This window comes from Phoxinus phoxinus, assembly GCF_949152265.1.
Source record: "Phoxinus phoxinus genome assembly, chromosome: 9".
NCBI classification, from domain to species: domain Eukaryota; kingdom Metazoa; phylum Chordata; class Actinopteri; order Cypriniformes; family Leuciscidae; genus Phoxinus; species Phoxinus phoxinus.
Genome location: NC_136884.1, coordinates 1,885,588 through 1,912,854, shown reverse-complemented (window position 1 = coordinate 1,912,854; position 27,267 = coordinate 1,885,588). Strand labels below are relative to the sequence as shown.

At 35.5% G+C, this 27,267-nt stretch overlaps 1 protein-coding gene across 1 annotated transcript; it reads left to right on the top strand.

Annotated features, from left to right (window-relative positions):
• Positions 1 to 14,364: 14,364 nt before the first annotated feature.
• tmem229a (transmembrane protein 229A) lies at positions 14,365 to 15,647 on the top strand. The gene has a single exon (XM_079623536.1). The coding sequence runs from the start codon at positions 14,496 to 14,498 to the stop codon at positions 15,456 to 15,458; it is 963 nt and encodes a 320-aa protein (XP_079479662.1). The 5' UTR covers positions 14,365 to 14,495; the 3' UTR covers positions 15,459 to 15,647.
• Positions 15,648 to 27,267: the final 11,620 nt, after the last annotated feature.

Sequence of the window (27,267 nt, the reverse complement as noted above, 5' to 3'; positions counted from 1 at the left end):
CTGGTTTATTCAACTCTTGAATGTCATTCTGCGCTAACATGAATCTGTGTGAGTGATGAGCGGCGGGTCAGAGACCGCGGACTGTGCCGTTACACTCACATTGACTGACAGCACATTATCTCAAATTAGAGCCACTCATTTATCAATTAGTTCCAATCGATTCTCTCCACAGCCGATGCATTTACATCATTTATGCACCGGTAGCTGCATATTCATAGTCTCTGATAATCTAAGATAATGAGAGCAGATTTGGTTCATAATGAGAGCAGATTGGGTCCATAATTACACTGGGAAGACTTTAGCCGTGGAAACGAGATGAAAATACTGAAGAATGCTGAGAATGAACACTGCGGGTCATTGTGCAGGAGATAATTCAGTAATCCACCATGCTCTGAAAAACAGACATAATGTAGTGTTTCTCAGCCATTCTCATGCACCTTCTCTTCGACCCTGTTTTTGTGTACTGTACCTTTAAGACTTCTTTATGTAAATAATGAGCATCTCTGCTGCGTATTATGGATGTATCGATTCCCTTATGTCACGATTCGATACATATCACGATACTGACCTCACGGTACAATATTACCGCGACCCTCCAAGACACATGATAAAAGCTTAAAGGGGTCATGACATGAGAAACCAAATTTGCCTTGATCTTTTGGTATATAAGAGGTCTTTTTACCATTAAAACGTCCTGCAATTTTCATAGCTTAAGAAAAGGTGGGGTATGTGATTTGCAAAACGACCGGTAGATTTTGAAAATACACAACTCAAATGGTCCTACCTTCTTTCCTTTGACTCCACCCATTCAAAGAACATGGACCAATCAATGGTACGACCGATTGATTGACACACTTACTGTCCAATGATTCTAGGTGGTCTTGGAAATGATTGGCTGGTGTTTTTTGAGTCCTGCCTGTTCCACAGATGATTAAATTGCTTAATTTTTATTTCAGTGCTTCTAACTCAGTGGCTGTAAGTGGGTTAGGAATAGGATTTTAAGTGATTTTGAAAAAATGGCCAAAAAAGAGAATTACATACCCCACCTTTAAGACGTCCTCCCCATTATAAACGAATCATTTATTTAATCAAGCTCTAAATACAGCTCGTTCTGGATCCATGGTAAGAAGTGACGTCACGGTACGAAGTGACGTACCAGCGTTTGCATATGACCGCCTCCAGAACAAGACAACTACGCTTTAAGCGCAAGACAACTACGCTCATTTCGTATCGTTGTCACGCCGCGCGCCTCACAAGTGTTCAGTCGACGGACAGCGAGTGGGTCTGTGTACAGGGAGATTACGACGCCGCAGATGTGCTGTTCCTGGCTGTGGACAAACAACATCTGTGAATACGCTGCGAAAGATCCAGTCGTCAGGGAAAAATGGATGCACTTTATTTTTTGCGGACGTCTCAGTCACGGCAGTGTTAGTTTAAGCGTTTCTATACATTTGAAGAAAACTGTTGCTCAAAGATAAGTCCGTGCCGACTATTCTGGGCTCAACAACGACGACGCAAACTGTAAGTAATGTGTTTAAAACTTTAAACTACTTTTTAAATACGCTGATCCGCAAATGTTCTGGCTGGGGGCGTTAATAATTGATGCATAGGCACTGACGTTAGCCAATCATATCAGTGGGCGTTAACACTGAACTCTTAAAGGGGAAACACCCCCAAACAGACTGTTGGAATCAGAGGATGAGAAACAGGGAAAAGGTCATAAATCACTACATTGTAAAAGTTTTTTATAAAAAAAACTATAGTAATACTATAATTGCACCTAAGGTAACATAATAATAAAATTAAAAAGCCCATGTCATGACCCCTTTAACAAAAAATGAACAGTTGATTAAAAAATTGTATATTAGATTGTGTGTAAATGAATAGGTGCTGGAAACCCAATACACCGGACAACAGAGACACCAGAGTAACAATATTCATGATTCTGAAGCTGAAAATACTGAATCATTTTAGACGAATATGCTTGCACTCTTTCACTGACTAGATATATTTAAATAATGCAGCACTTTTTACAGGAAACATCAGACATTTGCATTATCAGGACACACAAATATGCATTATTATACATTATATTCAACATTATATATATATTATTTTAATGTCGTATTGACTCTAAAACTCTGAAAACTTGAATTTTTTCTCACATAGAAAATTTTATTTTGGGTGAACTCTACACGATACATATTGATTGACACTATCCACGATACATATTGATGCAGTTTTGTATTGCAATATATTGTGACATGATATATTGTGACTCCCCTTCTGCATATTGTATCAAACTCCAAAAAGCAAGTTGTTTTTGATTGCATGACCCATTTAGGTGTGTGTGTGTGTGTGTGTGTGTGTGTGTGTGTGTGTGTGTGTGTGTGTGTGTGTGTGTGTGTGTGTGTGTGTGTGTGTGTGTGTGTGTGTGTGTGGGGCTGAATAATTTATGCAGACTGGCTGGGACAGGGAGAGTAAATATTAAGCTAGTTGAGCGATGCATCCTCATGCACACACACACACACTCACTCACACACACTCCTGTGGTTTACAGGAGCTGGCTCTGTGGCATTAGTGTCTCCAGCGGAGGCTCGACAGCAGATGGATGTTCACAGGGTTTAAGATGTGTGTCAGTGGGTCAGACACTACCCAGAATCCTCTGGGGCTTCGATGGCGAGGAACTCTGCGATGATTCCTTCCTCTGCGGACGGACGGATGCATTAGAGAACGAGTGAAAGGTCGCTCTGCAAAATCAGCCAAACTAATGCTTCGGTTAACTTAAGGTGAATCTCACAAAAACATGACCGACATTACACACCTGAAGAAAAGAGGAAAAAATTATATAATAATGTTTATATTATAAAATTAATCTTGTAAAGGCATTCAGATTGCATCCCAAAATAAAAAGGGGAAAATATATTTTTTTATATAGTATAATGTAATATAATATAAAGAAGTTTATTTTAATAAATAATATAATAACAATTCAGTATTTAATAATATATATTTTTTAATATTATTGTTAAGTAATAAAAGTATCATTTATTTTTTTAGAAAATATATTCATACACTTTCTTTATGAATTTTTAAAAAATAATATACAATTATAATTTATTTCATATTATTATTAATAATAAATTATTATAATAATGTTTATATATATATATATATAAATTACTGGTTTTATGTTGTTTTTTTGTATGTATGTGCAAATTTATTCACATTCATTGATTAATTTCTATTCATAATATGCGATTTAATGAATCAAAATCAATTGCAATTGAGCTGTACAATAATATTTATTTATTTGGATTTTAGAGTGAAATCTGACTTTATCTTGCGAGATGATTCATCCGCTAGTAAATGAATGTCAGCATCAGGATGATGATAATAAAGCATGTCATCTCAGGACAGGAACACTTGTCCAGGATCTCGGCTCTTCGTGTGTGTGTGTTTGATGTTTAAAGGCCGTCACCTGTGGAGATCGGCCTCCGTCTGAGGCTGTTAATCTTTTATTATGCAAATCCTAATTGGTCTGTTCAGATTCACTTCGGCCCAGTGACCTCGACGCGGGGGAGCTGAGAAATTACCCAGAATTCCCTGCTTACCGATGCAAGCGCGTACACACCACACAGCGGGAGACGCACACACACACACACACACACACACACAACCTGTGAACAGCATGTTAATTTGACTGTTAAAGCAGAACACAGCAGATATATGGTTAACAATGATAGAAAATACGTTTGATTCACCGGGTGAATGTTGTGCATTTGCAGGGCTTTAATAATTGAGTTTGTGTGGGGCTGACGGAATGATTCTGGCATTTTAATGGATTAACATGAAGCCAATTTTCTTTCTGGATGTGTGACGCGAGATGTTTGTCCTTCCGCTGTCAGTCAGTCGATCAATCACGAGAGGTTTGGGATTTGGGATTTGGGAATGGAAGAAGAGCCTCACGCCTCAGCGATTTATCACATAAATCTCAAGCGCTGTGCCTGAATATCGGCAGTTGAAGCTGCTAAACATCTCTCAGTTTGCGATACAGTTCCTTTGTCTTTTACTTCTAATGTTATTTTAAGTTTTTTAGTTTAACTTATAACCCTTATAACTTATATTTTGACAAACAAAATGGCATTTTGTGAGGGACTCGAGCCAAATATAGAGACCAGAATGTTATAGAGAGACGCTACCTCGACTTAGCATTACGCTAATTATTTATTATTATTATGGTAATTAGTAATAGGCCTAATTAATAATAAATAGAGAAATGATGGATCTGAAAAGAAATGCTCTGACTTTATAACAAGGCTAGATCTTTTGATGCTAAATCAGGCGTGCTAATTTATGTTAGCGACATCCTAAAATGTGTTAACAGTATGTTAAATCCTGTTAGCAACATGTTCGTTCATGCTAGCAATATGCTAAATATGCTAGCAACATTATTCGTGTTTTTAACTTAATCGTGTTAACAACTTGCTAAAACATGTTAGCATCATGATAATTCGTGCTAGCGATGTGTTAAATCATGTTAACAATGGTAATTCATGGTAGCAATATCCTAAAACATGCTAGCAGTATTAAATCATGTTATAAACATGCAAATTCATGCTAGCCACATGCTAAACCATGCTACCAACATGGTAATTCAAGCTAGCAATGTGTTAAATCATGTTAACAATGGTAATTCATGGTAGCAATATCCTAAAACATGCTAGCAGTATTAAATCATGTTATAAACATGCAAATTCATGCTAGCCACATGCTAAACCACGCTACCAACATGTTAATTCATGTTAGCAATGTGTTAAAAATTCTAACAACATGCTTAATCATACTAGTAACTTGTTAAAACTTGTTAGCATCATGTTAATTTATGCTAACAATGTGTGAAATCATGCAAGCAATGCGAATTCATAGCAACATCCTAAAACATGGTAGCAACATGTTAATTCATGTTAGAAGTTTGTTAAAAATGCTAGCAACATGCTCAATCCTGCTAGCAACTTGCTAAAACATGATAGCATCATGCTAATTCATGCTAGCAATGTGTTAAATAATGTTAGCAATGTTAATTAATGGTAGCAACATCCTAAAAATATTAGCAGTGTGTTAAATTCATGCTAGCCACATGCTAACCCATTCTAGCAACATGTTAATTCATGCTAGCATCATGTTAGAAACTTGCTAAAACATGCTAGCATCATGCTAATCCGTGTTATCAATGCTAATTCATGGTAGCAACATCTTAAAACAATGCTAGTTAAATAATTTGCATTGTTAAATAATGCAAGCAGTGTGCTAATTCACACTAGGCTACTCACATTTTTTGTAAGAAAGTGCCAAATCTTAATGATTATTATGCAGTATTTGCCCATGCTGGAAGGATGGGAATTAATTTGAGCGGAGCAGATATCTGTAATTAGATTTGGAGAGACGATGAGTGCTCGTTCTCACTGTCACTTATACTGCCTTATCTTAAAATGCGAAATTGTTTCATCATCTCGGTTGAGCGATTAATAATAATTAACAAAGAGAAATGATGGTGCAAAAAGCATGTGAAAACGGATGCCCTGACTTTACAAACAAGGCAGATGTTTTTCCCGTTTGATGGATGTGGAGCTGCGGAGGATGCAGATTGTGAATCCGGTCTAATTGCTGACATTAGTTTGACATTTCCACCAAACGTTTCTGAAAAGGCGGTATGAAATGGCCTATGCAGCTTCAGATTTGTGCATTTATTACGAGTAACGCTGTGAATAACAATCGAGTTCTCCAGGGTGAGCAAACGAACACTCGACCCGGCAACAATGCCTGACCTTCATCGAGACAAACCTCCGTCCTCATTACGCTCATGTATCTGAACTAGCATGGCCACTCCCTTCTGATTTGAATATTCATGTCTCGATTATCTTTATTCAACAATTGTGTGGATTCTGAAATGTCAGCAGTTTGAGACCGTGTCCATCTCTGGTGATGCAGCACCGCTTTTTGTTCCTTCTCTCAGCAGTTTTTGTTGCATTTTAATGAACAGTATTTTAGCAATCTTGTGTGTTTTCCAGCCGTTCTGGTGTGAAAATCGATTAATATTGCGGATTTTCATTAGGCAAGCCAATTTGTCAGACTGCAGACTTTGCATCAATCTAGTTATTTATATTATTAAAGATGCAACGTATAACTAGAACAGTGCAATCCCAGAATGCATTGCATGGAAGTCTCAAATGTACAGAAGCAGTGTTTTTTTTAAGTATCGCTGAGATACTATTATTAAAGTCTAAGTAACTTTGTTTTTTTGTTTTTGTCATTTTTATAAGTTTTATGAGTCTATATTGTATAATTTTTTTCAGTTTTAGTAAGCTTTATATTTTTTATGGTGGCGCATTGTTGCCACATATTTTTTTCCAATCAATTATGTCGTAATTACTATATTTTATGTCGTTGAATCTTTTCTTGTCAGAGCGAGATGTTATGTCATTTAAACTATATATTTTCTCGTAATTATGTCGATGCAATATCGTTAAAACGAAATATTTTTATCTTTAAAACGGCATTTTCATTAAAATGACTTTTCTCGTAATAGAGAGATTTGTAATTTTAACAATATATTTTCTCAGAAAGATTAGATGCTATGTCGTTAAAACGTAATTTTTCTCTTTAAAACGACATCTTTTCTAGTAACATATTTTACCGGAAAAAATTCTTTTTAACGCGATTTTTTTTTTACAACATAGCATCTCACTATTACGAGAAAATATATAATTTAAACGACATAACATCTCGTTATTATGAGAAAATATCGTTTTAACGAGAAAAAAAAATTCACGGTATAGCATCTCGTTATTACGAGAAAATTTATAGTTTTAACGAGAACATTTTATTTTAACGCAATAGCATCTTGTTATTACGAGAAAATATACAATTTAAACGACATAACATCTCGTTATTATGAGAAAATATCGTTTTGACGAGAAAAAAAATTATTTCACGGTATAGCATCTCGTTATTACGAGAAAATGTATAGTTTTAACGAGAAAATTTCATTTGAACGCAATAGCATCTTGTTATTACGAGAAAATATACAATTTAAACGACATAACATCTCGTTATTATGAGAAAATATCGTTTTAACGAGAAAAAAATTTATTTCACGGTATAGCATCTCGTTATTACGAGAAAATGTATAGTTTTAACGAGAAAATTTTAATTTTAACGCAATAGCATCTTGTTATTACGAAAAAATATACCATTTAAACATTATAACATCTCGTTATTATGAGGAAAATATCGTTTTAACAAGAAAAATTGTGTTTTCACGATATAGCATCTCGTTATTACGAGAAAATTTATAGTTTTAACGAGAAAATTTCATTTTAACGCAATAGCATCTCGTTATTACGAGAAAATATACAATTTAAACGACATAACATCTCGTTATTATGAGAAAATATCGTTTTAACGAGAAAACATTTAATTTCACGGTATAGCATCTCGTTATTACGAGAAAATGTATAGTTTTAACGAGAAAATTTCATTTTAACGCAATAGCATCTCGTTATTACGAGAAAATATATAATTTAAACGACATAACATCTCGTTATTACGACATAATTGGGTGGAAAATATATGTATGTGGCACCACTGTAGGTTTTAGCTTTAGTTAATAACGTTGTCTACATAGAAAGCAAGGCAACTAGGTTTTGAAACACGATGAACAGATAAACTCTCAGTTGTCACTAAGTGGCCATTTCCTGCAGATAATCCGGTTGCTGACGACATCACTTCCTGCCCCCGTGACCTCTCAATGTAAACCAACACTAACCATCGATAGTAATGTCCATCTTCAGCTAGTTAAAGCGTCTCCATGTCCTTACTGTATTACACGAGTCCCTCAGGCTGTCAAACACTGTTTCTATTCCTCAAATTGCAATCAGACTTGAGTTTCACTTTTGATGAACAACAAAACAAGCAAAAGATTGAATGAAGGACTAGATTATCACATTTATTATGTATGTAGCTGATATTTTAGTTTTTTTAATCACTCTTGAGTATGCTAACAATTGCTTAGCAAGTTCAAAGCAAGATTCACCTTAGTATATGATACCATTCATTTTTTTTAGGTTTTTGAAGTCTCTTCTGCTCACTAAGGTTGCAATTATTTGATCAAAAATCAAGAGTAAAAATTAATGTTAAATAATGCTAGCAATGTGTTAAAACATGTTAGCAACAAGCTAAATCATGGTAGCAATGCATTTAAACATGCTAGCAACGCATTTAAACATGCTAGCAACATGCTCATTCATGTTAGCAAAGTGTTCAAACATATTTGCAAATTTGGTATGACGTACTAATAACATTATTCATCTTAGCAACTTGATAAAAATGCTTGCAACTTGCTAATTCATGCTAGCATGCCAATTCAATGTACTAAAACATGCTACAAACATGTTAGCAAAATGTAAAATAAATCCAAGATATGTTTATAACAGGATCAAACTTACTAGCAACATGATAAAACAAGCTTATAAAACTTTCAAAAGGCTTTGTCAAGCCATAACCATCAGAGTTTGTCCTGACGAACTTACAATTTTAATTAGCGAAACTGTTTTCTATATGAATATAGCCTATAGTAAAATGTATATTTGTGAATTTCATTACTCCAGTCTGCAGTGTCACATGATCCTTCTAATATGATGATTTGCTCCTCAAGAAACATTTCTTCTTATTATTATTCTTGTCAATGTTAATATTTTAGTAGAAAATGTGATTCTTAAACAATAGAAAGTTCAATAGAAATCTTTTGTTCATCATTAATAAATGTCTCACTCTAAAAAATGCTGGGTTGTTTCAACCCAAATTGGGTCAAATATGGACAAACCCAGCCGTTGGGTTACATTTTTTAATTAAAAATGTTAACCCAACGGTTGGGTTCGTCCATATTTGACCCAGATTTGGGTTAAAACAACCCAGACTGGTTTTTATCCGTTTAATGTGCCCTTGCTGTACAAATAAATAAATATATAAACCTTTGAACAGTAGCATATCAACCCGATTATTATAGTGATGAATTTTGCATATGCAAGCACACATGCTCTATTTCTAGTGATATTCTACATCCTCTGACAGTTTATTCTGTATTTTTCCTCTATTAAACGTCGTGTTTTGCACATTTGGCAGGTTGTTCTCACTCAAATGAAACGATTGCTGTATAGCCTTTCAACCTGACATGCCTTGTTACCTCCAGTTCAAACACAACAACATGCAACCTGTAGTTTCCACCTCATACTCGAGCTGCTCATTAAAAAAAAACACATGTCTTATTTCTCACACATGCAGGGCTAATGCAGCGTTCAACAAAAGCAGATGAATCTGGAGAAAACACAGACCCTGTCTATAAACGCATGATCTGGCCTCAGCTGTAAACATGCAATCTGACCAAACGTGAAACTGTGCATGAGAAGCACTGCGGCTGAAGTCGCTGTCTCCATGGCGATGACCTTGTGCTGCTTTAATGACCTCTGAGATATGAGGAGCTTCAGTCCGCTCACTCTCGGCTCTGATCCAAGACGGATGCCGTGCAAATCATTTAAAACCGCTTTTTATTATTGCATTTTAAGAAGAACATCACATCATTTACATACAGGAGTATGCATGTCAGGGGGGGGGGGGGGGGGGAACAGGCATTTTACAGAATAAACTTGCACCTACACTGTAAAAAAAAGGATTGATTATTTATCACAACTTAAAATTCAACATTAGAATAAGAAATAATGTGTACAACATACAACAAAAAAGTTTGGTTTGTGCTTAATCTAAAATATGAAGTGCAGTTAACTTTACTTTAGTTTAATTAACTTGGATATTTCAGTTATCTCAACTAATTTTAAGTTGTTATAACTAATTACAGCAAAAAGTGTATTAAACAGCTGTGTAGTTTTCGTTGCTTTTAAGTTTTTACTTAAAATTGTTGTTGTTTTTATTAAAATTGAAATTGATATTGTTTCTAAATATATTTTATTTAGAGCTGTGAAACGATTAATCGCATCCAAAATAAAAGTTTGTGTTTACAATATGTGTATAAAAAAATGCTAAACTTTGACAAAAAAAGTTATTTTTATTGTTATAATTGTGATATCATAATATTTAGATATGAATCCAACTGGAAAAACTTGAGAAAATATATCTTTCAGTTAGTCAATATATATAGCCATCTAGTGGCTAAAATTATGATTTTTTTACTTTTAAAACTACATTTTCCAAAATATGGGCAAAAATGTACACTTAACCAAGTAAAATTATACATGTTATCCCCATAAATGAAAATTAAAGTTTTTGTGTAAAATCCTATTTAGAAAAATATATATATTAATTTATATAAATTTTAAATATATCATAAATCCTTCAAAAACAGCACAAATGAGGAGTAAAAACATTAATAAACAGAGTAAAATTACATTAAAAAATATATATATATTATTCTTTTAGAAAATTACATGTTATTGTCTGGGGTCCCAGGAGACCCCAAATATCAATGTTAAAACACTGTACCACAAGTGACTTTTTAATAAAAAAAAATTAATATGTAGGCTACTATTCACTTTATTTCCAAATTGTACTCCAATCTCTAGACGTTTTTTTTATTTAAAATTCCAGTAACAGCAAGTACATTTAGATTGAAGAAGGGAATTTAAAACCTCGTTACGGATGCAAGGCCCATGATGAAGTGAAGGGAATAGCTAATAAACCCCAGGAACTGTAAACAAGAGTGACTCTCCCCGTGGGACTTTTATCTCTCCTCCCCCGCGCCCCGTCACGTGACCCGGCGACACGGAACCAGACGCAGAGACTCAAACCAATAAGAGCCGCAAATTGGAGGAAATGGGATCTGAGATTAGATTTTTAGATATCTATTAAAATCGTGCAAGGAGTGAGTTCATCTTTTTCACTGACCGAAACATCAGTCATCTAGACTAGAGCCATGTCTACAATAATAAAAACGTGATTTTTTTTTTAATCACCATAAAACCAATATTGACCGTTCTTATTTTTTAATTGAATATTGCAGTGTTTATTATAAATGATTTATCAGTGCACAGCATTATTTGTTTAAATTCATGTTCCTCATCGTTTTTAATCAGAATAACTTCCCCTCCCTCTTGCAGTGACATCATCTCTACTCTGATGCCGAGGGCGGGGCTCAACCTGTCACTCACATGACATCAGCCAATAGCAAACCACAACCATCCAATCAATTCCCAAGCCCCGCCCACATTTGTTCTTGTTTGAGAGGCCATTTGTTAGCTTAATTTTAGCTTTACAAAACAGCTCGCTATGCTAATTGATATTGCAAACTGATTTCTTAAAATATAATTTTAATTTATTGTCCTAATTATAAACACACTTGTTTGTAGCACATCTAGTTTTACCGTGTATTGAATTTTATTATTCTTAGGTATATATCTACAGTGGCTAATGACTTGGAAGTCTTGCACATTCACAGAAAATAACTATGGATATTAAAACAGAATATTTGCTAAATGTAGCTAATACGCTAAACGTAGTACGTCACACACTACCTTGTAACCAATCAGATCAACGTGTGATCGTCAACCAGTGGATCTCTGAGTGAGTGAGTGAGTGAGTGGAGGCGGGGCTCATTTGCATACTCATAGTTTCTGACGTCACACATTACCTTGTAACCAATCAGATCAACGTGTGATCGTCAACCAGTGGATCTCTGAGTGAGTGAGTGAGTGAGTGGAGGCGGGGCTCATTTGCATACTCATAGTTTCTGACATCACAAACTACCTTGTAACCAATCAGATCAACGTGTGATCGTCAACCAGTGGATCTTTGAGCTGAGTGAGTGAGTGGAGGCGGGGCTCATTTACATATTCATAGAACCGCGCATACTAAATGAGGCAAGGGTGTCGAGTTACATTCAAGATATTTTAAGGCATGACGATTTTTTTTTTTACCCAAGGAATAAACGTTTAAATATGTCATTTTGTTGATCAATGATGAGTTTTAAGGGATACAATGGGATTAAAAACTGGGGACACAGCAAATTTGAATCGAGATAAACACATAGGAAAGTCTTATTTGATCGTGATTATAGCGGATAACATTAGTGTAAGTGAACATACACCATCCAAACACCCATAGACATGCATTAGGGAAAAAATAAATCTGATAATAGGCTACATTAGTAACGTTTTGGGTGAATTGAGATTTGATAATGGTGAACATTTGATGCTAATCTGAAATGCCGTGGCCATGCTGGGTTAAATTAAAGCGATTTATTGCTGTAATGTTCTGAACGATGTCATGCACCAGCATGCAGATAATGTGCCATTCACATTAAATTATTGTTTCTTTCCTAAGGGCAAAGATGCATCATGACTTTACACGGAGTTAAAAACGCGATTTGCTCCCATCTAGTGTCGCTTTAGAGAACTGCAGCCGAGCCAATGAGAAAGTGTAGCCTACATTAGAGACATGTGTTTGTAATAAAACAAAAATTTTCCCTCTAAAAAAAAACATTAGTTATCTTATGATATTTTCACAGTTAACAAAAATAACACATTTGTGTTGGATATACAGGTGATACTCGAAAAAAATTATTTCAGTAATTCAACTTAAAAGGTGAAACTAATATATTATATAGACTCATTACATGCAAAGTGAGATATTTCAAGTCTATATTTGTTATAATTTTGATGATTATGAAACCTTTTCACAATATTCAAATTTTGAATTTGGGGGTTTTCATAAGCTGTAAGCCATAATTATCAAAATTATAACAAATAAAGGCTTGAAATATCTCTTTGCATGTAATGAGTCTATATAATATATTAGTTTCACCTTTTAAGTTGAATTACTGAAATAAATGAACTTTTGCACCATATTCTAATTTTTCGAGTTTCACATGTAGGCTAGTTTGATTGACAGTGTCAGCGGACTGATGTTCTCTGTGACTTTTTATATATATATATATATATATATAGCGGTATATGTACTACTTATATGGAGCCAGTGAAGACCTCTGAGCACTTGTTGTTGTTCTGTTATTGCCGTGTCTCTCACTGATAACACACAGGATGATCACTCAGAGCTAATCTTTCACCTCAACACGCAGCAGAGGAGAACCGAGAACTGAGATAATAACTGTGTGTGTGTGTGTGTGTGTGTGTGTGTGTGTGTGTGTGTGTGTGTGTGTGTGTGTGTGTGTGTGTGTGTGTGTGTGTGTGTGTGTGGTGTTTTTCAGTCATGCAGGACAGTCGAGAGCCTCACTGTGGCATTTTATTGCTTTCGATTTTGCAACAATTACGTAAATATCGTATAAAATAACGCTTAATCAAGTAATGTACAGTATATATAATTCTTGTAACACTGTTTCTAATATGTATGTTGAATTACACTTTACAATACTAAGCTGATCAATGAGTTTGAGAACAGAGGGGTCCTAAATATGAATGAAATTCTAATTTTTTGGGCCCTCATGTTCTGACGGGGAATTGAGTTTTAAATTAACTAATGTCAAGTCCCAAAGAGAGAGATTACTTCAGAAACCCAAGGGTCGTTTCCATGGAAAGGATAGTAAAAAAAAAAAGTAAAAAAAAAAGAGAGAGAGAGAGAGAGAGAGAGAGAGAGAGAGAGAGAGAGAGAGATTACTAATAGTATTATAAAAATAATTGTAATATAATTTATAAAAACTTAATTAATTATATAATTTAATAAACTTGTATAAACTAAAAAAAAAGCAAAATATATAGTTAAATAGTATTTTAAAAACTAAGATAATATTTCACAATACATTTAAAGGTATTACCGTATATATGATTATTTATAAATAATATATTTAAAAAATCTAAAATACTATATACTAATATGATATCTAATATAATAATATCATATAAAATATAAAAAAATATAAATATTTTTCTGCATAAAAGTATTACTAAATTATATAAAATATTTTTTATATAATTTATAACAAAAAATAACATTTATAACATCTAAATGTTTTTAATTATAGAATAAATATTGTTGAATATTATTATAAACAACAACAATCATATTTTACAATAAAATAATTTTTACATAAAAATAACATTTATAAAACTTATAAATATTTTTCCTTTAATTTTGAAGAAAATAACCAATACACAAATAAAATAAATAATCAAAAATAATATAATATAATGTAATATAATATAATATAATATAATATAATAGTGTTGTTGTGAACTGTGTATGATGCGTATTCAGCACTTTAGGGACGTTGTACATTTGTATGAATAGGACAGCACCACCTGGTGGAGGGTGTTATTACGCCTCTGTATTTTCTTCTCTTGTCATTCCTCTCCTTGCAATGATAGAGCAAGAATGCGGTTAGTGAGATCGAGTGCCTTCGCGGGGGTTCAGCGGGACACCAGCGACTCAAATGGCCTTTAAACGAAGACGCATCGACATCTGAGTGTGTTTTAATGAGAGATCTGACGATGACGAGCCCGGGGGCGCGCGACACAGCTCGCGCTTTACCGCAGTGGATGCGCATGTATTTCTACGGGATGCACGGAGTCACGCTGGACATCCTCCTGTCCTCCGCGCGCCACTTCCAGGATCACACCGACCCGAAGCTGCTGGGCTTCTCCTCTCCGTACCTGTGCGTCGCGCACTCCATCACGCATCTGCTCCTGGAGAAGGTTTTCCTGCAGAAGAGATGCTTCCACGGGCGCGCGCTCGTCTTCCACCTCGTCTTCTACCCGTCCCTGTACATCTGCCTGCAGATTTTAATCGGGAATCTGGTGACCTGCACGGAGAACATCCGAGTGGTGTCCATCACGCAGCTCGTTGTGCATTACACGCTCGCGTTATACTTCTCACACATCTTTCATGAACGCGTCTTGCGTCTGCGGTGGCAGAATAACACGGTGTCGTTGAGATCCTCGCGCGCGCACGGGTTACCCGGACTCGCGCGCTTCGTGTTCTTCGGGATGCACGGGTTTCTGGACGAGGTGGTCTTCACTTCTGTGTTTAATCTGTTCGAGAAAGAGGACCGGACCTTGAAGGGTCACACATCGCTGTGGTCCTTCCTCATGTATGGAAGCTGCAGCTTCGTGGTGGAGAAGCTGTACCTGCACCTGCACTTCAGGAGAGGATGGAGAACCTGGCAGAGGCTTCCCATCTACATCTGCTTCATCTACGCCTGGGAGTTCAGCTGGGGCCTCGCGCTCCGGCAGCTCGGCGCGTGCTCCTGGGATTACTCCCATTATCCCCTCAACTTCATGGGACTGGTGACCTTGCTGTATCTTCCTGGATGGGTTTGTCTGAGTCTGTATCAAGACGTGCTGTCTAATATTCTGATGAGGGTTGTGTGTGATGATGATGATGATGATGAAGAGGAGAAGGACAGATTGCATGCTGGACCAGGAAAAAAAGGCATTTGAATGTTTAATGCTCGAGAAAGCTTTTTATTATTATTATTATATACAGTAGGCTAGTCAACATTTGAAGTGGATCAAAAAAGTAATTTAAAGTTGTCCTATAAGACGCGCACGGGTATTGTTGACAAATGTTGACAACTGGGAGGCCTGGTTATAGTTGTGATTCCAGTGAATATCTACACTCTAAAAAATGCTGGGTTGTTTCAACCCAGCTTGGGGTAAAATATGGACAAACCCAGCCGTTGGGTTAAAAATGTAATGGAAAAATTTAACCCAACGGCTGGGTTTGTCCATATTTGACCCAAAATTGGGTTGAAACAACCCAGCATTTTTTAGAGTGTAGTTTTGAGAGTCAGTTTCTGTATTGACACACACCATAAAGCCCTTTAATCTATCCTTTTAACCGGGGCATGTTGTCACACTGCATGGGGTAAGTTGACACAGTGTGAACTTCTAGGCGATCAATTTAAAAATCATGAAACCATAAAAATGTGTACGCTAGCATAGACAAATAGATTTAAAATAAGTATATTATTAATTTGATAGTAATTAATAATTATTATATTTTTATATAATAATATTTTATAGTATAATATATATAGTAAATTAATAATTAAAATTATTAATAATAATAATACAATTAATTATTTAAAATTGCAACGTTTTACATGACAGCTTGCCCTGAGAAAAAATGGGACAACTTAAAATATTATAATGTTTTATTTTTTTGCTTGCAGGACTATTAATATATAGTCTATATATATATATATATATATATATATATATATATATATATATATATATATATATTAGGGCTGTCAAATCGATTAATCGCATCTAACATAAAATATATATTATATACATTTATATATAGTGTGTGTGTGTGCGTGTGCGTGCGCACAGACATGCACACATTCATATATTTAATACATAAATATAAAAATATGTACACACACACACACATATTATATAAACACAAACTTAAGATGCGATTAATCGATCTGACAGCATGAGTTGTTGAAGTTTCTCGATTCTCTATTTGGATGTTATTACATTTTTAAATGTCATATGATATAATTTTTAAATGTTATTTTAATAATTCCCCTTAATGGCCATTTGAAATCTCCGAAAGCCCACAGATACACACAGGTAAACACCGCTGGTCCTCAGGGACACTTGCACCAGCCAAACCCTCAGAGAAACGTTTCCTCAGAGAAACAAGCGTAGCTGCATTAGCAGCGTTAATACACCAACTGCCATTACACACACACACACACACACACACACACACACACACACAGCAGGATTTCACAGATAACACTGGGCTTTGATGGCTATTGGGCGTGTGTGTGATTGTTTTACTGCATGACGCGTCAGGAGTTTCTGCATGTGGAGATTCAAGCATCTGATCATGCTAACCATAGCAAGAGTGATCGTGAGAGATAAACTGAAGCTTTAAACAGGACGAGCGCAACTGAGTGCCTTCATATGAACACTTCTAGGCAGCTGGACTTCTGTAATCGAGAACTATTACATCCACATCTGGAAACAAGTTCAGGCATATCTCAGTTTGTCTTCTGTGAAAACAAGGCATTGAGATGAAGACGATACGAGGAATAAAGAAAACACCGTTTATAGAGATGGCAGCTAAAGCCGGGCGTTTAGGAACAAAAATACTGAGATTTTATCCAACTTTATTAAACTTATGAGCACCGTACACTGTGAATAATACTGTGATCCCGTCGGTTTCTGACTGAATTTATCTGTATATCTTGTGTTTTGCTCTTTGTGGGAGAAGAATCAAAGATAAACTGCCAAAGCTTAGAATAACTTCAGCCTCAAAACTTTGTGACTTTAGCAACTTTTTAGAAGAAAAACAAACATCCTGTGAGAGGAATATACAAGCTTTCTATGATTATAAGATTATTATAATGTTTTTTCTTCATGCATGTGTCACTTGTTGATGTAAGTGCTGCTCAAATGACCGGTTTTGTACTTTAAGAGGGAAAAAAATCACTTTGTATAATTCCAGGAATGAGATTATTATAATTTTCATGTCTGTCTGTGTAATTGGCACTACCACTAGATCATTTTATGAATGTTAGTCTGAGTCTAGAATGATAGAAATCATTTAATGCACTTCTTATTTTTTTTCATTACTGTAGCACATCTTCATGGTTTCATGCACTCATTACCCTGATCAAATTAAAGAGATGAAATATGACGTGTCTGTTGTCGTGGTGACCGTGTTCTCGGGGCAGGAGAGATTTGGCTGTTACTGAAGGGACTTGAACACTTTCCATTTCTGACGTCAACAAACAAAACAGCCACTGTGTGATCCTTGTCCCTTGAGACTCAACAAGACCCGACTCTATAGAGATCCTCAACTTAATGTTTGTGATCGCATCTGTATTCTGACCGAATGTCTCAATTCTGAGAGGAATTTGCTTGTTGCATTTTCAGACCTTAACGTGTTTACCTTTCTTTAGTGTGTTGCTGCATGAAAAGTTATTCTCTATATCAGTGTCAGTGTTTCTGAACTCCTGAAACGCCTCCATTGTAGTCTTGAGTTTCTTCCGGGAATGAACACGTCACTATATTCCTCATTTTAAAAATGTATACGCAGAATAAAGGGGCGTGGCCTGGTTGGTGTGTTGAAACTGCGTCCCAATTCGCCTACTTGTACTATGCCCTAAAAGTATGTAGTTTTTGTGAAGAATAAGTACATACTTTTGAGTGTGTAGCAGAAGTGGCAAGCTTTGGGACAAACTACTTTGTCATAATCGCATCTTTAACGGATCGCTCTGTCGCTTAGTTACGTGCTTCCTGTCAATCATCTTCAATCACATTCAATTTCATTTAATTTCCTGCCGTTCGGAGAGAAATGAAGCAGCAGTTTGATCTGGCAGTCGTGGGTCTTTCATGCAGAGACTCTTCTCATGTGTTTGCTTAATGATACATTTAAAAGTTAATGTCCAAACGTATCATTACAAAATGAAAAATAATGTGGATAACACTGAATAAATATCTTTTCGTCAGGATATTGATTATTAATCTTTAAACCCATTTATCTTAACCTCTCTTCTAACTGTTGGACTCACACATCCGCCATGTTTGTAGTTTTTTAACAACTAATGTTAAGTATGTTAACGGCCGGGACGTTTCCCAAACACGCTTGAAGGGCTTGACCAATGACAACACACTGCTCCAGCCGACCAATCAGAGCACAGTGTGCTTTTCAGAAGGAGGGGCTTCATAGAGACAGGAAGTAAACAGAGCGTTACTGACAGACTGGGAAGAGAGGAGCCGCAACAATGGAGAATATGAGGAAATAATCAACATTCAAGCAGGAAAACCTGTTGAGAGCCTAAAAACTAATTTAGGTCTTAGTAAAAGGGCATAATATAGTCTCTTTTATCCTGGGTCGCAATGTGTCATTGTTAACATGTGACATTTTTCCTAAGACCAAAAAAAAAAAATATGCATGGCTACTATTCAAGGTTTGTCTAAGGACATTTTCTTAAGTAGAGCATAACAACTCTGCTTTAATCCGCTTTAGTGTTTAACAGGGCTTTACTAAATGCCCTCGCTCGTTCAGCCCGGGTTTAAAACATCTGCTGTTCATTAATGAGCAGTGTGCATGAATCCCTTTCTTCCCTCGTGAATCATTGGTAATTTGTTTAGAAATGGCTTCAGTTTGAAATGAAAGGATGCTTTACGAAGTGTTTCTCAGAGGTGCCAAATGCAGCAAATAAGCATTTCTCACTCTCAACACCCAAATATTTACATGATTTATTCAAACATTTAAATGATATTTCACATCGTGGCACGTGCAGCCGCTCTCGTCTCCCTCGATCAGAAGTTGATAAGAGGAACTGTTATGTATTCATGTTACTCATTTACCAATGGTTTAAAGTAACCGACCCATCAATAACAAACATGGCTCTTCAGAAATGGTGAATCTTACAAAACCTCTCACAAAATCATATTTGTCCTATAATCAAAAGGAGGAAAAAAATATTTAGATTTGAAGCCTTTTTAGCAACTTTTTTTGCATTGTGCAATTAAGTACTTTTCTCCCAACTCTCATTTCTGTTATAAAAATGAATAAATACAATTCTAATTGTCACGTAATGTAAAAAATAAAGCAATCCTACAACTTTTTTAATGATATACATCATGATTACTTTATTAAATGTTTTTTTTTATCAACATAAAGGCAGTACAACAAGAAAGTTATGTTCATTGAAATAAAGCTAAAATAAAAGATATATATATATATATATACACTGTAAAAAAAATATTTTCATGATTTGTTATCACAACTTTTTATCTTTTGTCAAATAAACTTCGATAACTGAAGAGTTTCTGTTTATTAAACCATTCTGCTTTATTGTATTAACTCAAATTTTAAATTACAACAAACTCAAATTTTTAAGGCAACAAGGTAACTTGCTTTTTTAAGTTAAACCAAAACATTTTTTACTGTGTATATATAAGTAATTGTTTGGATTTAAACAGGCAAATGCTTAAGAGTCTGATTGGGTCATTATTGCAGTAATTATTATGTTTCTAGCATGTTATATGTTTGTAAACAGTTCTTCTACGCATAATTGAAGGAGTGTGTATATTTTCATTTCTTAAACAACCATGTAAAGACACATCATGCCCATATGGGATGTGCTGGACTCTTGCATTAACAATACAAGATATTGACCAAAAATGTATGCACCTCTTGATAGAAATAACATCACAACATTTATTTCTATGCTAGTGAACTCCAGCCAGAAATGTATTTTTCGTGTTCACACTCGTAACGTATACAAGAGATATACGATATACTTAAGTTATTTTTCCTTCTTCGCTTAGAAGTAAAAAGAAGTTAAAAATACCTTTGCGGCGATATACTTTTAACGAATAATCCCGATGGTTAGATAGATATGTAAATATTCATTAATAACACACACAACAATGACAGCGGAGAGAAAACAGCAGTTCAGAAAGCATCTGATCGTATATCGATGTGGAAATGTTTGCACCACTTCTGGCATCATGTCGACAGATGAGGTATTAAAATGTTATCAAAGTATATTTGAGATTATATAGACTATAGATCTGGCAATGTGAGACTATAATGTGAATTAATCCCGTTTCTTTGCATGACACATTGACATTACAGTACAGAATGGCTCTTTCAACATTATTCCTGAACATTGTATAAGCATTCATGTGTCATAAAACAGAAGAGAAACTGTAAACGTCACATCCTCTTGATTCAGTATTCACATAAAAATCAGCCCACAGACAACCTAAACTCTCAGAAAAAAAGGTACAAAAGCTGTCAATGTGGTGGTACCTTCTCAAAAAGTACACCTTTGTACCTAAAGAGTGCATATTAGTCCCTCAAATGTACATATTGGTACCAGAAGTGTACATATTAGCACCTAAATTATACATATTAGGACCCTTTTGAAGGGTATACTGTCCCAGTGACAGCTTTTGTACCTTTTTTCTGAGAGTGGAAGGTCTCATTTGTTAAAGCTGGAGTCCGGCACTTTTTTGGGTTTAAAAATATCAAAAAAGAAATTTTTGGAAAAAAAACGTAACCAGCCAGTGTTCAAAACGATGTGCTTGCCTTACCTCGATTCAAAACGGTAAGCTTGTAATAATGATTTTAATTCCAGTGGTACTGGTGGATTTCCGCGGGAATTTCGATCATGTCTTTGCGTCATTACATCACTTCTGTACACATAGAAAAGGAGTCCCGGCTAGTCGGCTATATAGCCTGTGTGGATGATGGAGGTGGAGATTTGTTGGTATGACAATTAGAATTTATACTGCACAGAAATGAAAACTGAACTACAGGTAGCACTAATACACATTAAATGTAGTCACGCAATAATGATGTAGTTAACATTAATAATTTTAGAACAAAATATATTTTTCACGTTTTGACGTGATATAAGCAATCGTTAGATTTAATCAGCATGATATAGCCTACTCCAATGCACCCCCACCCCCCGAATTTGGTCAGAACAAAAGTGAATGTTACTTACTTGTTCAGATGACATTTTCCGATGAAAATTCAAATGTTGGTTATACACTTTCAAAAATTCTGAGATTGCTGATGACAGTACAGTATCCATAGCGACGCGGCAGCGACAGGTTCTCCTCAATACATTGTGTTCATCCGCGCTGTTTCATGCCGATTTACTACCCACGCACAGTTAATAATTCCGCGAATAACTGCAATTGCAGATTTCGAACAGAGATGGCGACAAAGAGGAAAAACGACGGACTGCAGCTTTAAGTCACATTGCCAATAAACAAGAAATTAACACATAAACATTCTTACATCTTAGCAAGCCTCTACCCAACCAGCCTGTTCTCACGTAAATGCGTCTCTATACCACGCGGTGTGTTTATCGTGCAATGTATACGCGAAAATGAGTTTTTACGTGCATATGATACGCAGTTTTCGTGTGCATTGAAGTGCGTATCATATGCACGTAAAACTCATTTTCGCGTATTGCACGATAAACACACTGCGTGCTATAGATCCGCATTTAGTGTGATCGGGTTGACCCAACAAAAAAAAAAGGTACAAAAGCTGTCACTGTGGTGGTACCTTCTCAAAAGGTACACCTTTGTACCTAAAGAGTGCATATTAGTCCGTCAAAGGTACATATTGGTACCAGAAGTGTACATATTAGTACCAAAAGTGTACATATTAGTACCAAAAGTGTACATATTGGTACCAAAAGTGTACATATTAGCACCTAAATTATACATATTAGAACCCCTTTGAATGGTATACTGTCCCAGTGACAGCTTTTGTACCTTTTTTTTTCTCTTGTTTGTTAAGTTTTGTTACAAGCTGTTCACACATTGCCAATAAACAAGAAATGAACACATGATAAACATTCTTACAGTCTTAGCAAGCCACTACCCAACAAGTAAAGCCGTCATTTCCCCGTCTGTGTTAACTATAGACCCGGCCATGAGTAACACACTTCCTGCCAGAATAACCTTGAGTTTGGTTACCTGCCAAAATAACTTGCGAGACGTATAATATTCCATCATGTAAGCAAAGTCAACAGTGATAACAAGGTGTTTGGTTTCATTTCTTCACTCATTTCATTTCTTTATCTAATTGATGACTAGTCTATTCTTGGGATATGGTTAGACATCTATTACATTTTCACTGACAGGCCAAATTTTGCCTTGTTTTAGCCGAGACGCCAGGGCTGTGTTTAAACACAATATTGCTTGCTGGGTCTTTATCTAAACGTACTTTTTTTGAGTATGTAGTGCAGTTGTTGTCTGATTGAGTTTCAGTATCTTGTCATCACCGGCCCCCCCACGGCCCCCAGATCCCCCTGAAGACGAGCACAAAGGTCATCCGGAAACCAAATCCCTTCTAATGTGCTCCGAATAATGGATCTGTAACCTCAGACCTTCTTCACCTCCGGCAGCGCTCCTGATGTCTTCTCGAACCGGGGGGTTTCCAGCGCTGAGCATCCGACACGCGGTCGAGCACGTGTTCAACACGACATACAAGAACACATCTCAATCTTCTCCTCACACATATAAACCATCATAACCAGTCAGTATCATACTGCAGAAAATAGGTCATGAAATTATTGTTGTTCTTGTTTTGCACTGAGCAAAATCAGTTCTGTTTGTCCTAACATTGACACTTGAGTGTATAACAAGCCCACTCTGAGAGATTTTCTCAGGAAAAAAGGTACAAAAGCAGTATACCATTCAAAGGGGTACTAATATGTACACTTTTGGTACTAATATGTACACTTTTGGTACTTTTGGTACTAATATGTACACTTTTGGTACTTTTGGTACTAATATGTACACTTTTGGTACCAATATGTACACTTTTGGTACCAATATGTACACTTTTGGTACTAATATGTACACTTTTGGTACCAATATGTACACTTTTGGTACTAATATGTACACTTTTGGTACTAATATGTACACTTCTGGTACCAATATGTACCTTTGACGGACTAATATGCACTCTTTAGGTACAAAGGTGTACCTTTTGAAAAGGTACCACCACAGTGACAGCTTTTGTACCTTTTTCTGAGAGTTTAGCATTTCAATAAAATACTTAACGTGATTAAAAACGTTTGTGTGTACACTGTAAAAAAAAAATCTATAATTAATAAGTTATGACAACATATTTTTTACATTGCTTTAACTCATCAAAATAACTTTTTGTTTATAAGTTATAAAATATTTAACTATTTTTTAAGTCATAATTTAAGTTGAAATTACTTAAAATCCAAGTTGATTGTACTTAAAAATGTAAGGCATCAACTTTTTTTTTTTACAGTGTATTTTTTTCTTCTTTTTTTTGCAGGATAAAAAATAATCATGTGCCATTTATGACTAAATGCTTTAAGAGATTATATTTTGTGTAGCTTATTTAAAATACATAAATAGGCTACATTAATATGTAATTTTATTGTTAAATAAGACAAGAACTTTTATCGACAGGACTACTAAATACAGGTTTAGGTGTTTTATAGGCTACCTCATTTTATATCAGTTTAAAGGGGGAAACCTTGACATTCATCTGCACATCTTCAAGGTATTTACATTTCATCTGAACCATAAGAGGGCGCCACACCTTATACATTTGTTTGAATTTGTGTAGTATGCAAACGAGTGGCTAAACTGGCATTTTCTTTTATTCTGACCAAATGATTCATGTCGACTTCATCAAACATTGAATCATCACTCGTGTTAGTTTATTGGCTACTGATGAATATGATTGATATTGTGCCTTGGTGTAGGCTAAGTAGTTGCACTGTTTCCTTAGAAAAATAGTATGGTGAACATCGCCGCCCAGAGGACAAGAGGAGAACTACAGCCTAACAAACACTGAGGACGAACACTATAGTGCAGTGCTGACAACTTTAGGTAAATATTTAGCCAGTGATGGTGCTGTCAGCTGTTCAGGAAATGGTTTATCTGCCTAATATTCCTGCCACGCTATGCTGGTTTTCCTGATGTGACCTCAGTGTTTACAGTGGCGGTGTCCAGATCCTCGTGACCGCGCCCTGCCTCGGGAATATATGAGGCAGGGCGCGGTCACGAGGATCTGGACATATGATGGTGCTGAGAGCGAAGTCTTGTCTAATGTTCAGTGGGGGGGGTTTCGGACATGTCTGAATGAGGGAATCATATTTTATTCATAGGATGTTTTAAGATTCTAAGAAGAAGTCAATTATGAGATAGAGGACAGCAAATGTTCAGAACTACGACCTTAGAATTTCAACTTGAAAGTCATTTCAACTGAATGTCATAATCAGTTTTGAATCATAATTCAATTTGTCATAATTGTGACTTTTTATCTCATCTTTTATCTCATAATTTTTACAAAAATGAATTGTGTACTTTTTTGCATAATATTTTTTCTCTTAACTTTATCATTTAGGCCTATAACTGTAATCCCGATTATTTTGTTATAGCCAATTATGCAGTATATAATTTTAATAATTAAAATAATTAAATAATTTTTTTAACTTTAACTTTTTGTCTTATAATTTAAACTTTCTGTCACTTATGACTTTTATCTCATAATTTTTACTTTTTATTTCATAATTATGATGTAATATGTTATAATTTGACATAAAATTAATAGTTAGGCTATTATGTTAAAATTGTAACTTATAATTTTAAACTTTCATAATTGCGTCTTTTTATGTCATAATTCCGAGTTTTATTTTATAGCTATGCCTTTTAAGTTCATGATGATTTAGCAAAAACTGAATTAATTAATTAATTAATTAATTAATGAAAATGGGCTTTCCATACATCTTTCTATATTCTCTCAATGTCACTGGTCTCCATCTTTCTCACTATTATAATTTGTCTTTGTTATAATCAATTAGTTTTGTTCTGTGGGCATTCTGGGATTTCTCTTGATGCGTTACTTCCTCCTGTGTGTGTGTGTGTGTGTGTGTGTGTGTGTGTGTGTGTGTGTGTGTGTGTGTGTGTGTGTGTGTGTGTGAGTGTGTGTGTGTGTGTGTGTGTGTGTGTGTTGCTCTCTGACTCTCACACATGCATGTTCTCCTCTTGTTAAACAGTAACATCAGCCTTGCATCTTCTGTGTCTTCAGCTTCCAGAAGTCTCCTGTTTCTCTGATCCTTTGTCCTCTTTTATATTTGATTTCCCTTTAAGAGTTCCAGTAGAAGCAACACAACACACGTGACATAACTCCAGCCGATTCCCTCACAGATCTGCAGGAGAATACAAGCAACCCTGCTGTACAATTATTGACTTTTTTAGCCTTACAGGACCAGTTTAATCTGAGAAGGCAGGACTGATGCTGTTTAAATGGTGTATGATTTATGAACTCAATATCTGCACAGTGTATACAGTTATAGATATTGAATCTGGAGTAAAAACAGTCAGCAGAGATGTGCATGTTCTCCAAAGCGCTGTTAACATGTTTGATTTTTGAGTTATAATAGCGCGTGCGTGTGTGTGTGTGTGTTGGACAGTAGACTGTGTGTAGAAACAGCTGGTCTTCATAAGCATACTTGCTGCATAATCTAACACTGCTGTGATTCAGAAGAGCACATTCAGCTTTCTCTGGTTCAGCATTACACCGTAGAGAAAATATTATGCTTGTCCAGAATCAGCCGCAAATAGCAAGAGGAAACATGTGAAGGTGAGGACTCAAATAGTACAAATGGAGATTTGCAAGGGAAACCAGAATTTAAAAATAAAAAAAAATGATGTGGATATATGCTACACTTATTATGATTTCTGATTAGGCGTTTATATAATACATTGCATAATACATTTCAGTGTGTTAACAGTGAAGTGGTTTGATTGGTTGTGTATTAGACCATTTTTTTTAGGTTTAGTTATATTTTATTATTTAATCTGTATGTTGGCAGGTTTACTTATAGCCTGTTTAATATATAATACGACTTTACATAGACTAATGTACAGATGTGCAATGGCAGGCACAACGAGGAGATGTATTTGCTCACAGAATAGCTTATGATTTGCCATTGGTTTAGCTGTATAACGTTTGACCAGTAGGTGGCGCTATCAACTATTAGACCTGCTGGGGTCACTAGTTTTTTTTTGTTTTTTTTTAGGTCAAATGACAATTTTTTATCATATATTTCAGAAAAATCACAAACTGAGAAAAACGCATAATAATATCAACAACAACTTACCAGTAGTGTGGATAATGCACCTTTTGTTTAGTCACTAATCAGACAAAAGTCAAGCTTCCTCTGACTTTTTTTGTAATGAATATGTATTTTCATGACTTTTGTTTTGGCATATTCAGTTTTGTCTACTACTGACCCACTGACCCTCTCTCTCTCTCTCTCTCTCTCTCTCTCTCTCTCTCTCTCTCTCTCTCTCTCTCTCTCTCTCTCTCTCTCTCTCTCATCTAACTGGTTTTTCAGGTTTCTGTTTATTTACCTCACAGCTCAACCATGTTTGGGAGTGACTACCTTCAAGCTGTGACTGGAAATATTCATAACTGTTATCAGCAGCAAATATTTTCTTACACACACACACACACAGAGAGAGTGAAACAGTCAACAAAGCTGACAAGTTTCTATAAATTACTGAATTCACCTATCATATACGTCAAGTAGCCTACATGACGTCAAGAAATTATACTAATACTAAAGCCCATTGTATATGGGTTATTGCATCAATACTATATCCAAATCAGAGGCCATATCCAGCTTTTGTTGTTCTTTGACATATTTAAGCTACACTGCTGATTAGACCAATAGTCAGGGCCAAATGA

What these genes read in the sequence shown, in the direction of transcription:
- tmem229a (XM_079623536.1), top strand. Translation starts at nt 14,496, where the DNA reads ATGAGAGATCTGACGATGACGAGCCCGGGGGCGCGCGACACAGCTCGC.